Source organism: Mauremys reevesii, linkage group 3 (assembly GCF_016161935.1).
Source record: "Mauremys reevesii isolate NIE-2019 linkage group 3, ASM1616193v1, whole genome shotgun sequence".
In the NCBI taxonomy this organism is placed as follows: Eukaryota; Metazoa; Chordata; order Testudines; family Geoemydidae; genus Mauremys; species Mauremys reevesii.
Genome location: NC_052625.1, coordinates 32905979 through 32919282, shown reverse-complemented (window position 1 = coordinate 32919282; position 13304 = coordinate 32905979). Strand labels below are relative to the sequence as shown.

General features: G+C 43.3%; 1 protein-coding gene across 1 annotated transcript; it reads left to right on the top strand.

Moving 5' to 3' along the window:
- Window positions 1–2547: 2547 nt before the first annotated feature.
- GPR75 (G protein-coupled receptor 75) lies at window positions 2548–6866 on the top strand. Its single transcript, XM_039531377.1, has 2 exons — window positions 2548–2596; window positions 3313–6866. The coding sequence occupies exon 2, from the start codon at window positions 3417–3419 to the stop codon at window positions 5067–5069; it is 1653 nt and encodes a 550-aa protein (XP_039387311.1). The 5' UTR covers window positions 2548–2596; window positions 3313–3416; the 3' UTR covers window positions 5070–6866.
- Window positions 6867–13304: the final 6438 nt, after the last annotated feature.

The following is a 13304-nucleotide window of genomic DNA, read 5'->3' as shown; positions in this document are numbered from 1 at the left end:
TGGGGGAGGGGCTGCAAGTTGGGTCCCATCTCCCCTTTCCAGAATGGGGGGGGACCTCCATGGGGCTCTTCACCCCCTGTGCCTATCTGCAGAGGGATGGAGAGGGGGGCACCATCCCATCTGTATTGCTCACAGGATGGGTGGGGGGGCAGGAGGAAATGGAGCTGTCCTGAGCTGCCGGACTCTTTTGCTCCCTTCTTTCCCCCCTCCCACCCCTTTGTGAATGGCTTCAAATGGGGAAGGGGGAGAGACTGCTCTGCCTTCCATAACTCTGGTTTTCCCAGCAAGTGGAATGGGCAGCCACTCCGGCTCAGATTTGCTAGAGGGCTGGAGTGTCTTGCCTCGTCACAAGACTAGCCCAGTTCTAAGAAAAATCCCATCACTCTGGAAAAAAAGACAACACCAGAGTTGGCAACACTGCAAAGACACTTTTGTCCTGGCTACGCTAGGGCTGAATCTATACTGACAAAATTCAGACCGGAGCTCTTCACTGGTTGGTAGCAGCAGTGGAATCCATAGCGTCATCTGGCCCGTTTTTAACGCTATGGCACCTAGAGCTGCAGGATTACATGGCTGTGTGCTTCCAATGGTAGCAGGCAACCTACACTAGCATTCCCACTGTTGTTGTTATTTTATTTTGTATGACAGTAACACCTAGGATTCCCAATCCAGGGTTGGGGCCCCTTGTTGCTTGGCCGCTGTACAGCCATGTAACAAGGAGACAGTGTCAGTACACAGAGCTCACTATCCACAGGACAGGGACACTTTTCCCCAAAATTGCCAGTCTGGAGGCAGCCATAGGGAGTGCTGCTGTGACTCTGACGCAGTGTGTGGCTCTAAGACTTTGTTGCTGTAGCATTTTATGCATTGCTATGTCACCAGCAGTGTGTGTGTGTTGCTGTCACACACTGTGTGGTCTGGAGATGTGTTTTGTTGTGTGTTTGTGTGTGTGGTAGTAGTGCGTCTTCTGTGTTGCTATTTGTATGTTGTGCTGCTATGTGTGGTAGTCATGTGTGATGCTGCTGCCTTTCTCATGTTTCTGTGTAATTGTGTGTTGTATGGTTATGTTACAGTGTCTTGTGACAGTGCCTCTCTCGTATTACAGGGTTGCAGGGCTGTGTTGTGGGGTGATGGGGCTGTGTGTGGTTGTCTTTCTGTATATGGCAGCGTACGTCTGTGTGGCTCTGTGAGGCGGGGTTGCTGCATTTGTAGATCTGTGTGTGGTTGCCACACTGTGTGTACCAGTGTGTGCTGTGGTGTTGCAATGTGTGGTTGTGTTACAATGTGTGCACTGTTGTGGTGCAGTATGCATATGTGCAGGTACAGTTGTGGGGTGCAGTATGCATGCATGTGTGCACACAGTTGTGTTGCAATGTGTGTGCAGTAGTGGTGCAGCATATAGTGATGGTGCACTATGCATGTCGTAGTGGTGCATTATCAGTGTGCGGTGCTGGTGCAGTATGTGTGTTGCAGTACGTTTGCTCATGCCAGAGGGGTGCAGTGTATAATTGTGGTACAGTGTGAATTGCAATGTGTGGTGATGTTGCACTGTGCGGGTGTGTTGCAATGTGTGGTGCACTGCGGTGTAGTAGGGGTGCAGTGTGGGTGCGGAGTGTGGTTGTGGCGCAGTGTATATTGCAGTATGCGGTGGGGTACAGTGTGTGGTTGTTGTACAAGGTGTGCATTGCAGTGTATGTTGGGGTGAAGTGTGTGGTTGTGGTGTAGCGTGGATGCAGTATGTGGTTGTGGTGCAGTGGGGTAAAAATATATATATAAATTAATGGAGATATCCTATCTCCTAGAACTGGAAGAGACCTTGAAAGGTCATTGAGTCCAGCCCCCTGCCTTCACTAGTAGACCAAGTACTGATTTTTGCCCTATATCCTTCAGTGGCCCCCTCAAGGATTGAACTCACAACCCTGGGTTTAGGAGGCTAATGCTCAAACCACTGAGATATCCTTCCCTCTGTACAATATGTGTTTGTGGTGCAGTGTGAGTGCAGTATGTGGTTGTGGTGCAGTTGTGCATTGCAAAGTGCAATGAGGATGCAGTGTGTGGTCGTGGTGTGGTTGAGCATTGCAATGTGCAATGGGGGGTGCAGTGTATGGTGTGGTGCAGTTGAGCATTTGCAGTGAGGATGCAGTGTGTGGTCATGGTGCAGTTGTGCATTGCAGTGTGCAGCGGGGATGCAGTATGTGGTTGTGGTGCAGTTGTGCATTGCAAGGTGCAGTTGAGCATTGCAGAATGTAGTGGGGGTGCAGTGTGTGGTTGTGGTGCATTGTGCATTGCAGGGTGCGATGGGGATGCAGTAAGTGGTGGGGATGCAGTGTGTGGTTGTGGTGCAGTTGTGCATTGCAGTGTGCGATGGGGATGCAGTGTGTGCGTGCCCTGGGGTGCAACGCGCGGCCAGGCTCTGGCTGCAGGTGGCAGTGAGGGGATTGATCCGCTCCCGCACGTCGGCGATGACTTCAGCAGCCGCCTGTCCCCCAGCCCAGCCGGGGAAGGCTCCCGCCCCGCGCTGGCCAGAGAGCCGGGCCGCCCGGGGCCAGGCCGGCGCCGCCGCAGCAGCCAGGGCAGAGCCGCCGCAAGCAGCGAGGTAAGGGGGCTCCGCGGGGGCGGACTAACCGGCCCGAGTCCCCGCGCCTGGCTGCCCGGATGGCGGCGCCCGGCGGGGCGCTCACATCTGGGAGGCGAAAACACCTGGGCCGGGGGGGCGCGCACAGCGGTGCTGGCACCTGCGGAGCAGGGAGCGCCGGGGCCGGGCGCCAGGGGCCCTGCGTGCATCCTGCCGGCTGCTCCCGCCTGGGCCCGGCTGGGGAGTCCGGGGCCCCCCGCCCGGAGCCGGGCGCGCCGGCCCCTCTGGCGGCCCCGGCGCCCCCCTAGGCTCAGCGACTCCCTTTGCCGGGGGCGTGCGGGCGGGAGGGGGGCAAGCGGGGCAGCGCTGCCCCCGCCCCAGCGGCTCCGGGTCTGTACCCGCTCTGCAGGAGCGGGGGGGGGGGGGCATGGCCCTGTTCACCAAGGAGCCTGTGGGGTGGGGGGAGGAGCCCTCTGACTGGGGCCTTTGCCTTCTTTTACCAAGCGGGGGAGGTCTGCCCTGCGTGCAGGGACTGGGGTCTCTCTCTGGCCCGGTCCCATCTCTGTAAATGCCTTATTGACTGGGAGGGCTCCTGTACTTTAGGGACGAGCCCTGCCTCATCCCCCTAGGGGATGAGGTGTGTTAGGTCCCTCTCATTCCTAACATCTGCCATGCAGTGACTCATGCTCTGTTGTGGGCTAATCTCTGTGCTCTGACGTTTTTTTCTTTGGGTGGAGGTGTGTACAGGCTTCATCCACCATGGACTCACCTTGCCCCAAACCTCAGAGTTGAGACACTGGACTCCCCTTTTGGGGGTGGCAGTGTGTTTATTTTTGTGAAGATGAACCTGACAGACAGGCTGCAGGACTGGGCCGACCAAAGGCGCCTGGATCCTTTCAACACCTCGCTACAGCTGCTGCACTCTCCCAGTGGGAATTCCACCTCTTCCTCTTTCCAGGGGGATCTCCAGGAGATCATCCACACAGCTACACTGGTCACCTGCACCTTTCTGCTGGCCATCATCTTCTGCCTGGGGTCCTATGGCAACCTTATTGTCTTCTTGTCCTTCTTCGACCCAGCCTTCAGGAAATTCAGGACTAACTTTGACTTTATGATCCTCAACTTGTCCTTCTGCGACCTCTTCATTTGTGGGGTAACTGCCCCCATGTTTGCCTTCGTCCTGTTTTTCAACTCTGTGAATGGTGTTCCTGATGCTTTCTGCTTCACTTTCCACCTCACCAGCTCTGGCTTCATCATCATGTCTCTCAAGACAGTGGCTGTGATTGCCCTGCACCGGCTGCGGATGGTGCTGGGGAAGCAGCCCAACCGAACGGCCTCCTTCCCTTGCACTCTCCTGCTCACCTTGCTCTTGTGGGCCACCAGCTTCACCCTGGCTACCTTGGCCACCCTGAGAACCCGTAAATCCCGCCTCTGCCTCCCCATGTCCAGCCTGATCAGTGGCGAAGGGAAGATCATCCTCTACTTGTATGTGAGTGATTTCATTTGCTGTGTAGCTGTGGTCTCAGTCTCCTATATCATGATAGCCCAGGCACTGAGGAAAAATGCCCAAGTGAGGAAATGTCCCCCCATCATCACAGTAGATGCCTCCAGACCCCAGCCTTTCATTGGACCTCCTGCTTCAGGAGGGGTGGATGGGGTGCAGTGTGCTGTGCCTGCTTTGTACATGAACCAGAACTACAACAAGTTGCAGCATGTCCAGACCCATGGCTACAGTAAGAATCTCAGCCAGCTGCCAGCTCCAGCAGCCACCAGACTCCAACTGGTGTCTGCAGTCAATTTGTCCACAGCTAAAGACTCCAAAGCAGTGGTGACATGTGTGGTCATTGTCCTCTCTGTCTTAGTTTGCTGTCTCCCCCTGGGGATCTTCTTGGTGCAGGATGTGCTGTCCAGTAATGGTGGTTTCATCCTCTACCAGTTCGAGTTGTGTGGATTTACCCTCATTTTTTTCAAATCTGGATTAAATCCTTTTATATATTCCCGGAACAGTGCTGGACTTAGGAGGAGAGTCCTTTGGTGTCTCCAATATTTAGCCCTTGGTTTTTTCTGCTGCAAGCAGAAGACAAGGCTTCGAGCCATGGGCAAAGGGAGCTTGGAAGTAAACAGAAACAAGTCATCCCATCATGAAACCAATTCGGCATACATGTTGTCTCCAAAACCTCAGAAAAAGTTTGTGGATCAAGCTTGTGGTCCTAGTCATTCTAAGGAAAGTGTGTTGAGTCCCAAGGCTTCTGTTGGACATCAGCACTACGCACAGAGCAGCTCAACCCCCATGAATACCCGCATTGAACCTTATTACAGCATCTATAACAGCAGCCCTTCCCAGGAAGTGAGCACCCCAAATAGCTTACAGCCAGTAAAGTCTACTTTTGGATTTGCCAAATCCTATATTGCCATGCATTATCATACCACTAATGACTTGGTGCGAGATTATGACAGCACTTCAGCTAAACAGATTCCTGTCCCCTCCGTTTAACTTGGAGGATGATGTCAGAGAAACTTGTCCACACTTCATCTGGTTCTCTGTCTCCCTTTGTTTGTTTTTGTCCATGATTATTCTAAACTCAAAGGTATAGTATTATATCTGATTTTGCTATACAGTTGCCAATTTATGAATTACTATTATTGTTTATTCAGTTATTTAGAGTTTAACTAAGCAGTAGAATGCTGTTTCCATGATACTTTCTTGAAATTGTATGATTTTCCATTAATAAGAAGGGCATCTTTTAAATTTGTACTTGGAATAGTTATATTAGGGTGGTTTTGTTACTAAATTTTATGCTGAACACTGTAAGTGTTGAAAGTGTAGGTTTATTACATCATGTGGCAAAGTATGTAAAGAAAACAGACTTTGCCAACATTATGGTTTGTTATATATTTGCTGTATTTTTAAGAACGTAGAAAACCATGTTTCCAGTGAATTGGGTGGATGCTTAAGGATTTATCTTGATAATTTAAGTATAAAGTTTGTTTTATTGCAGGAGTTGAAAGAATGAATAATATTCCTATAACAAGTGCCAGACTGAGTACATTTTTCTATGGTTCTAACGTGAAATCCTGGCTCTATTGAAGTCAATGGAAAATTCTCACTGACTTCAGTGGGACCAGGATTTCACTCCTGGTTAGTTATAAATGGCAGTATATCATTACCTATTAGGAATGATCCTTGCAAAAGGTATTGTGCCTTGTTATATGGTCATCTTAATTTTTGTTACATCTTTATTGTAGGCACTGGTGTCATAAAATACCATTTTAGTGGTATATGGAGAAATGATTTTCAACCGATAAAAGTTAACTTGCAGTGCCTAAATTATAAGTTTCACTTGAGGATACAAATGACTATTGCAATATCACAGTGCTGGCATTTATTGCTAATGCAATAGCCTATGTAATTTTCTACTTTACAAACTGTTACTTGAGGAGCAGTGGTGTTGTTTGTTTTTTGTCTATGACTTTATATGTATTTGGCAGATTAAAATCTGACATTGCCATCAAATGTGGGTAGAAATTACTAATATCTGGAAAAAACAGAATTACCAAGTAATCATAATATTACTACTCTTTTTCAGATTTTCTTATCTACTAAAACATTTTAAAACAGTCTAGTGATGCATTATTTACCTTGAAGTCAGATTATTTGTCTACTTCTATATTTTATCTACAGCCCTACATAAGCAACAAAATATAGAAGTTAAATATTTTTATAATGCTGATAATTAGTTTTATTGTATTATGTGTTGTGGAAATCCCTATTGAAACAGAATGGTTTTAGTTTTAAAATAAAGTTTTTGCTATTAAATCTGCAGCCAAAATTTTCAGATTGGTGTTCTTAATGTCAATCACTTAAATAAGTGGTCTGTATTTCAAAAGTGCAGAACACTCTGAACTCCTATAGCCTTTAGCAGGAGCTCAGGAGCTCTGAAATAATTAACCCACTTACAAGTGTAGGTGCCTCATTTTAGCCACCCAAGTCTGAAAAAGTTGGCATCTTTAATTAACAAAATTACATTGTTCGGTTCCAGGGAAATGATTTATTATTTAGAAATAGAAAAACATCCTTTCATAGTAATGTGAATGGTTTTAGCTGGCTTTTTTAGAAACTAAACTATTTTACAGTTTTTCCTTTGAAGAATGTCACTTTAATGAACAATTTTCTTAGTTTAAAGAAAATAAAGTGTAATAATCAGTAATTTAAACATGACATAATTTCTTGCAGTAAGCAATCTAAAGAAATGTAAAGTTGAAATCATTTCAATGGTTCTTTTCTCCCTACCTGGATATTTTTCTCTGTGAATGAATAACATGGTCCTCGCTAAAGTGATGATAAAATATAACTAACTAAAATGTCTCACGTTTGGTTTTTTTCCTGCCTTTGGATTACTCCTTAGCCTGATGCCCCATAATTTTTTTGGGTGGATATGATGTTATGAGCTTGATCCTGCAGCTCTCACTCAGACACCACACTGATTGCACTAAATGAAAGCCTTACTTGAGAAAGAACATTAGGACTGGGCCTCGACTCTGAGAAATGGATGTAGGATTGGGTCCTATATGTATTTAACTTGCACATCGCCTGTTCTGCATTCCTGGTACGTCCAAACCTCCCACTGAATTCAGTGAGAGTTTGGGATGTACAAGGATTGTTAGATTAGGGTTTAAGGTGGTTTGTTTGTTTATGCTCCTCAAATTATGCATTTGCTTTGAATCATGTGAGGTCCATAACATGACTAAGGGTTCATAGAATCATAGAATCATAGAACTTAAGATCAGAATGACCATTATGATCATCTAGTCTGACCTCCCGCAAGATGCAGGCCACAAAAGCTGACCCACCCACTCCTGAAATAATTCTCTCCCTTGACTCAGCTGTTGAAGTCCCCAAATCCTGATTTAAAGACTTCAAGTAGCAGATAATCCTCCAGCAAGCGACCCCTGCCCCATGCTGCGGAGGAAGGCGAAAAACCTCCAGGGCCACTGCCAATCTACCCTGGAGGAAAATTCCTTCCCGACCCCAAATATGGCGATCAGCTGAACCCCGAGCATGCGGGCAAGACTCTCCAGCCAGACACTCAGGAAAAAGACTTTCAATAACCCAACATTGACCCTCGGTACTAATTACCAGTGGTCGCACGTTATTGACCTATTGACTAAATCACGTTATCCTATCAAACCATTCCCTCCATAAACTTATCAAGCTTAATCTTAAAGCCAGAGAGGTCCTTCGCCCCACTGTTTCCCTCGGTAGGCTGTTCCAGAATTTCACTCCCCTGATGGTTAGAAACCTTTGTCTAATTTCAAGCCTAAACTTCCCGACTGCCAATTTATATCCATTTGTTCTCGTGTCCACATTAGTACTGAGCTGAAATAATTCCTCTCCCTCCCTGGTATTTATCCCTCTGATATATTTAAAGAGAGCAATCATATCTACTCTCAACCTTCTTTTGGTTAAGGAAAACAAACCGAGCTCCTCAAGTCTCCTTTCATACGACAGGCTTTCCATTCCTCAGATCATTCTAGTGGCCCTTCTTTGTACCCGTTCCAGTTTGAATTCATCCTTCTTAAACATGGGAGACCAAAACTGCACACAGTACTCCAAATGAGGTCTCACCAATGCCTTGTATAATGGGACTAGCACCTCCTTATCTCTACTAGAAATACCTCGCCTAATGCATCCCCAGACCGCATTAGCTTTTTTAACGGCCACATCACATTGCCGACTCATAGTCATCCTGCGATCAACCAGGACTCCGAGGTCCTTCTCCTCTTCCGTTACTTCCAACTGGTGCGTCCCCAGCTTATAACTAAAATTCCTGTTAGTCATCCCTAAATGCATAACCTTACACTTCTCACTATTGAATTTCATCCTATTACTAATACTCCAGTTTACAAGGTCATCCAAATCTCCCTGGAGGATATCCCGATCCTTCTCCGAATTGGCAATACCTCCCAACTTCGTGTCATCCGCAAACTTTATCAGCCCACTCCTACTTTTGGTTCTGAGGTCAGTGATAAATAGATTGAATAAGATCGGACCCAAAACCGAACCTTGAGGAACTCCACTGGTAACCTCCCTCCAACCCGACAGATCACCTTTCAATACGACCTGCTGCAGTCTCCCCTTTAACCAGTTCCTTATCCACCTCTGGATTTTCATTTCGATCCCCATCTTTTCCAATTTAACCAGTAATTCTTCATGCGGTACCGTATCAAATGCCTTACTGAAATCAAGATATATTAGATCCACCGCATTTCCCTTGTCTAAAAAATCTGTTACTTTCTCAAAGAAGGAGATCAGGTTGGTTTGGCACGATCTACCTTTCGTAAAACCATGTTGTAATTTGTCCCAATTGCCATTGACCTCAAGGTCCGTAACTACTCTCTCCTTTAATATTTTTTCCATGACTTTACATACTACAGATGTTAAACTAACAGGCCTGTAGTTACCCGGGTCACTTTTTTTCCCCTTCTTGAAAATAGGAACTATATTAGCTAATCTCCAGTCAAACGGTACAACCCCCGAGTTTAGAGATTCGTTAAAAATTATCGCTAACGGGCTTGCAATTTCACTCGCCAATTCCTTTAATATTCTAGGATGAAGATTATCCGGGCCGTCGGATTTACTACCGTTAAGCTGTTCTAGTTTGGCTTCTACCTCGGATACTGTAATTTCCAACCCCGCACCTTCATTCCCATCAGTCACTCTGCCACTATTCCTAAGCCCTTCATTAGCCTCATTAAAGACCGAGGCAAAATATTCGTTTAGATATTGTGCCATGCCTAGCTTATCCTTAATCTCCACTCCGTTTACAGTTTTAAGCGGTCCCACTTCTTCTTTCTTGGTTTTCTTCCTATTTATATGGCTAAAAAACCTTTTACTATTGGTTTTAATTCCCTTCGCAAGGTCCATCTCTACCCGGCTTTTGGCCTTTCTCACTGCATCCCTACACCCTCTGACCTCAATAAGGTAGGTTTCTTTGCTGATCCCTCCCATCTTCCACTCCTTGTACGCTTTCTGTTTTTTCTTAATCACCCCTCTGAGACGCTTGCTCATCCAGCTCGGTCTAAAACTGCTACCTAAGGACCGTTTTCCCTTTCTCGGGATACAGGCCTCTGACAGCTCCTGCAACTTCAACCTTTCTTAGGAAAATATGATCACTGATAAAATTGAATTTGCTCCTAAATAAATGAATGAATTATTTGTGTTTGGAGTAAAAATTGAAAAAAAATCTTTATATTTTTTTTTTTTTTTTTTTTTTTATTTTTTTTTTGTTAATAATTTTTTTTTTAATTTTTTTGCATTAATTTTATTTAAATTAATTTTGAACTTTAAACTTAATTTTTTAATATGTCAATTTGAGTTGTCCTACATAATATTAAATAACAAAGCATTTTGTGGGAATGTGTGGAAATGTATGATATAAAAAATTTTATGTATATGTAATTGCTGTGAAGTGATTCCTTAAATTTTAAGATCACAATTTAATAAGTGATTTAAAAAAGTAGAATTTTTTATTCAGTAATCTTATTATTTATTACTACTTTAGTAGTAGTAATCCCCCCCCATTATACTGACACCCATTAGCACTACAAACTACACTGGAAAAACTTTGCTTGGCATAAAAAACAATCAATTGAAAAAATGGAAATGCAAATGCAGGTGGTTTGAGTGGGCCAAACATATTAAGAAGTGGGAAAAGAAAGAGATTGAAAAGAGAGAAGATGAAAAAAAAGTATATAAAATACTGAATGGTTTAGAAAATAGATCTCTCTGAACTGTAGAAGGTAGTCTGATAACTAAAACAAGAAGAGATCTGATAACACAGGAAAGATGTATAAAACACAGAGAGTCCTGGAGCAACTCATAGCTGCATAATGTCATTATTGAAAGAAGATCTCAAGAAAGAAAGAAAGATTGAGATGTGGATACTATGTGTGTGTGTGTATATATATATATATATATTATATATATATATATATATATATATATATATATATATATATAAATATACACACATAATCATATATTTCAATTTTATATTTTTTAATATTATTTATTTAAATATTTTATAAAATTTAATTTTACTTTTTATATTAATTATAATTTATCAATTTGGGTAAAATCATAGAAAATATGGAGAAAGGAGATCAGACCAGAAGGAGCCAAACATGGCCCTCTCTAGCCTGGGCTTTGAAAGCAGCAAAGAGGAGAACCCCCCTCTCCCAAAACCAAAACAACCAAAACAAAAAAACTAAAAAAAAGAGACCATACAGTTGCAGAGGATGGAATCTAAAAAATTAAAAAGGAATAAAAGATAAAAAACTTCTCACTACTCAGCATGGAGAAATAACTCAGAATCATCTCAGACTCCAAGTGAACTCACTCATGCAGAAAATTAGAAGAAGAAAAAAAGCTGAAAAAAAAGAAAAATGCAGCGCAAGATGAGTCTGAGTTTAAATGAGATGATCTCTGATGCATGATCTTCTGATCTTGCAAAGAAGAATAAAGTTGCTAAAGTGGAAGAAGGAACTGCAAGTCACTGGGGTCAAGGCTAACTGCTGTACTGGGCATGGATGGGCCTAAAGGCCAGCGGGGCCGATTGATCGATTCTAGTCTAGATATCATAAATCAACCCCTCAGCTCTCTCACTCCTCTCGTTGACTCTCTGACTCACAGGCAGAGGCACAGGGGAGTGAGAGGCAGGGGCAGCGCAGCAACGCAGTGAGCACACCATGGTGAGTGTGAGTGCAGACATCAGCTACATGATGATATTTCAGCTACAAGCGTTGCTTACATTATTACTCATTACCCCACCAGTGACCCCCACTAGAAAAAAAAAAAAGTGAAGAGAACAGCAAACAGAAGAACCAGGAAGAGAGAGAGAGAGAGAGAGAGAGAGAGGAAAAGAGAGGAAGATAAAAAAACAGATCAGGAAGGAACAAAACAAGAAGAAGGGTGTGGAAGAAAAAAACAGAGGAAGACCAATCTGTTAATCTGTATGTAGAAACTGTAGTTGTTGTTATGTTATATCTCTTTTCTCTGGGAGAGGTAAAAGTGGAGAGAGCACACAGGGTACTGCTCCCCCTGCCTGGGCCTCATAATAATAATAAAATACTAATATAAAAAAAAAAATAGCAGAAAAAAAAAAAATTAAAAAAAAAAATTAGAGAGCAGAAAGAGTTTCATACTCAAAGGCTATAATAAAGGCTATTCCATGATCTCTCTTCCCTAATAAAAAAAAATTGAAGAGAAGCTAGGAAATGAGGGGATTCCCATTTATTCCCATTTCAATTCTCATTCCAGTAATATTAGTAAGAAACTAAAAAAAGAAAAAAAAAATACAACCCTTGCTGCTGTGAGAAAAAAAAAAAGAAACAGACATAAAAAAAACCAACAAAGGTAACTAACTAGAGATAAACTAAAAAAAAAATTTAAAAAATGATGAAAAAGGAAAAAAAGAAGAAGAAAAAGAAAAAGAAAAAGAGAGATTATATAATAAATGGCAATGGCAGAAGTGAAGTGAATAAGGGAACTCAGATACCTGAGGAGTAATCTAAAGGGACTTCTCGGGAGTCATCAGGAATGAACAGCTGAACAGTAACTATGTTATTGTTATCAAGAAAATAGTATGACATTTGCTTTATTTGGGATGATCAATAATATCTGTCTTCTGTTAGCCTTATGGTTTAACAAAGCACAGTCATTTGGGGACTGTTTTATATGTTAAAGTGGTACTTCATTTGTGGATTTAGAGTAAGGGGAATGCAGGAGGGGCGGGAACTGAGGAGGCTGGGAAGGGGATTAATATAAGAAATAGATGGAGGTTTACAAACAGACACAAAGCTGTATTCAGGCACACAATCATGAATGCAACATAATTAGAAAGAAAAGGTTCATAAACTTGTAGGACTGGAAGGGACCTTGAGAGGTCTTCTAGTCCAGTCCCCTGCACTCTAGTTAGGCCTAAGTATTATCTAGATCAACCCTGAGAACTATTTGTCTAATCTGCTCTTAAAAATATTCAGGGATGGAGATTCCACAAACTCCCTAGGCAATTTATTCTAATGCTTAACTACCCTGACAGGAAGTTTTTCCCAATGTCCAACCTAAACCTATCTTGCTGCAATTTAAGCCCATTGCTTTTGTCCTATTCTCAGAGGTTAAGAAGAACAATTTTTTGCCCTTATCCATATAACAACCTTTTATGTACTTGAAAACTGTTATCATGTCCCCCGTCAGTCTTCTCTTCTCCAGACTAAGCAAACCCAGTGTTTTCAATCTTCCCCCATAGGTCCTGTTTTCTAGACCTTTAATCATGTTTGTTGCTCTTCTCTGGACTTCCTCCAATTTGTCCACATCTTTCCTGAAATGTGGTCCCCAGAACTGGACACAATACTCCAGCTGAGGCCTTATGAGTGTGTAGTAGAGTGGAAGAATTATTTCTTGTGTCTTGCTTACAATGTTCCTGTTAATACATCCCAGAAGGATGTTCACTTTTTTTTGCAACAGTGTTACACTTTTGACTCATATTTAGCTTGTGATCCACTATGATTATTTAGCCCTTTCACATTCAAAGACATTACTTTAAAAGGAAGAGCCATTGAGAGTAACTATTTAGCTTACTGAAAAATTTGAAATTACTGTGATTCTTTAGCTGTTTGACAGGGTAATAAGCCTTGTGGATGGGGGCAGGGGGAATGGTAGACGTGGTAT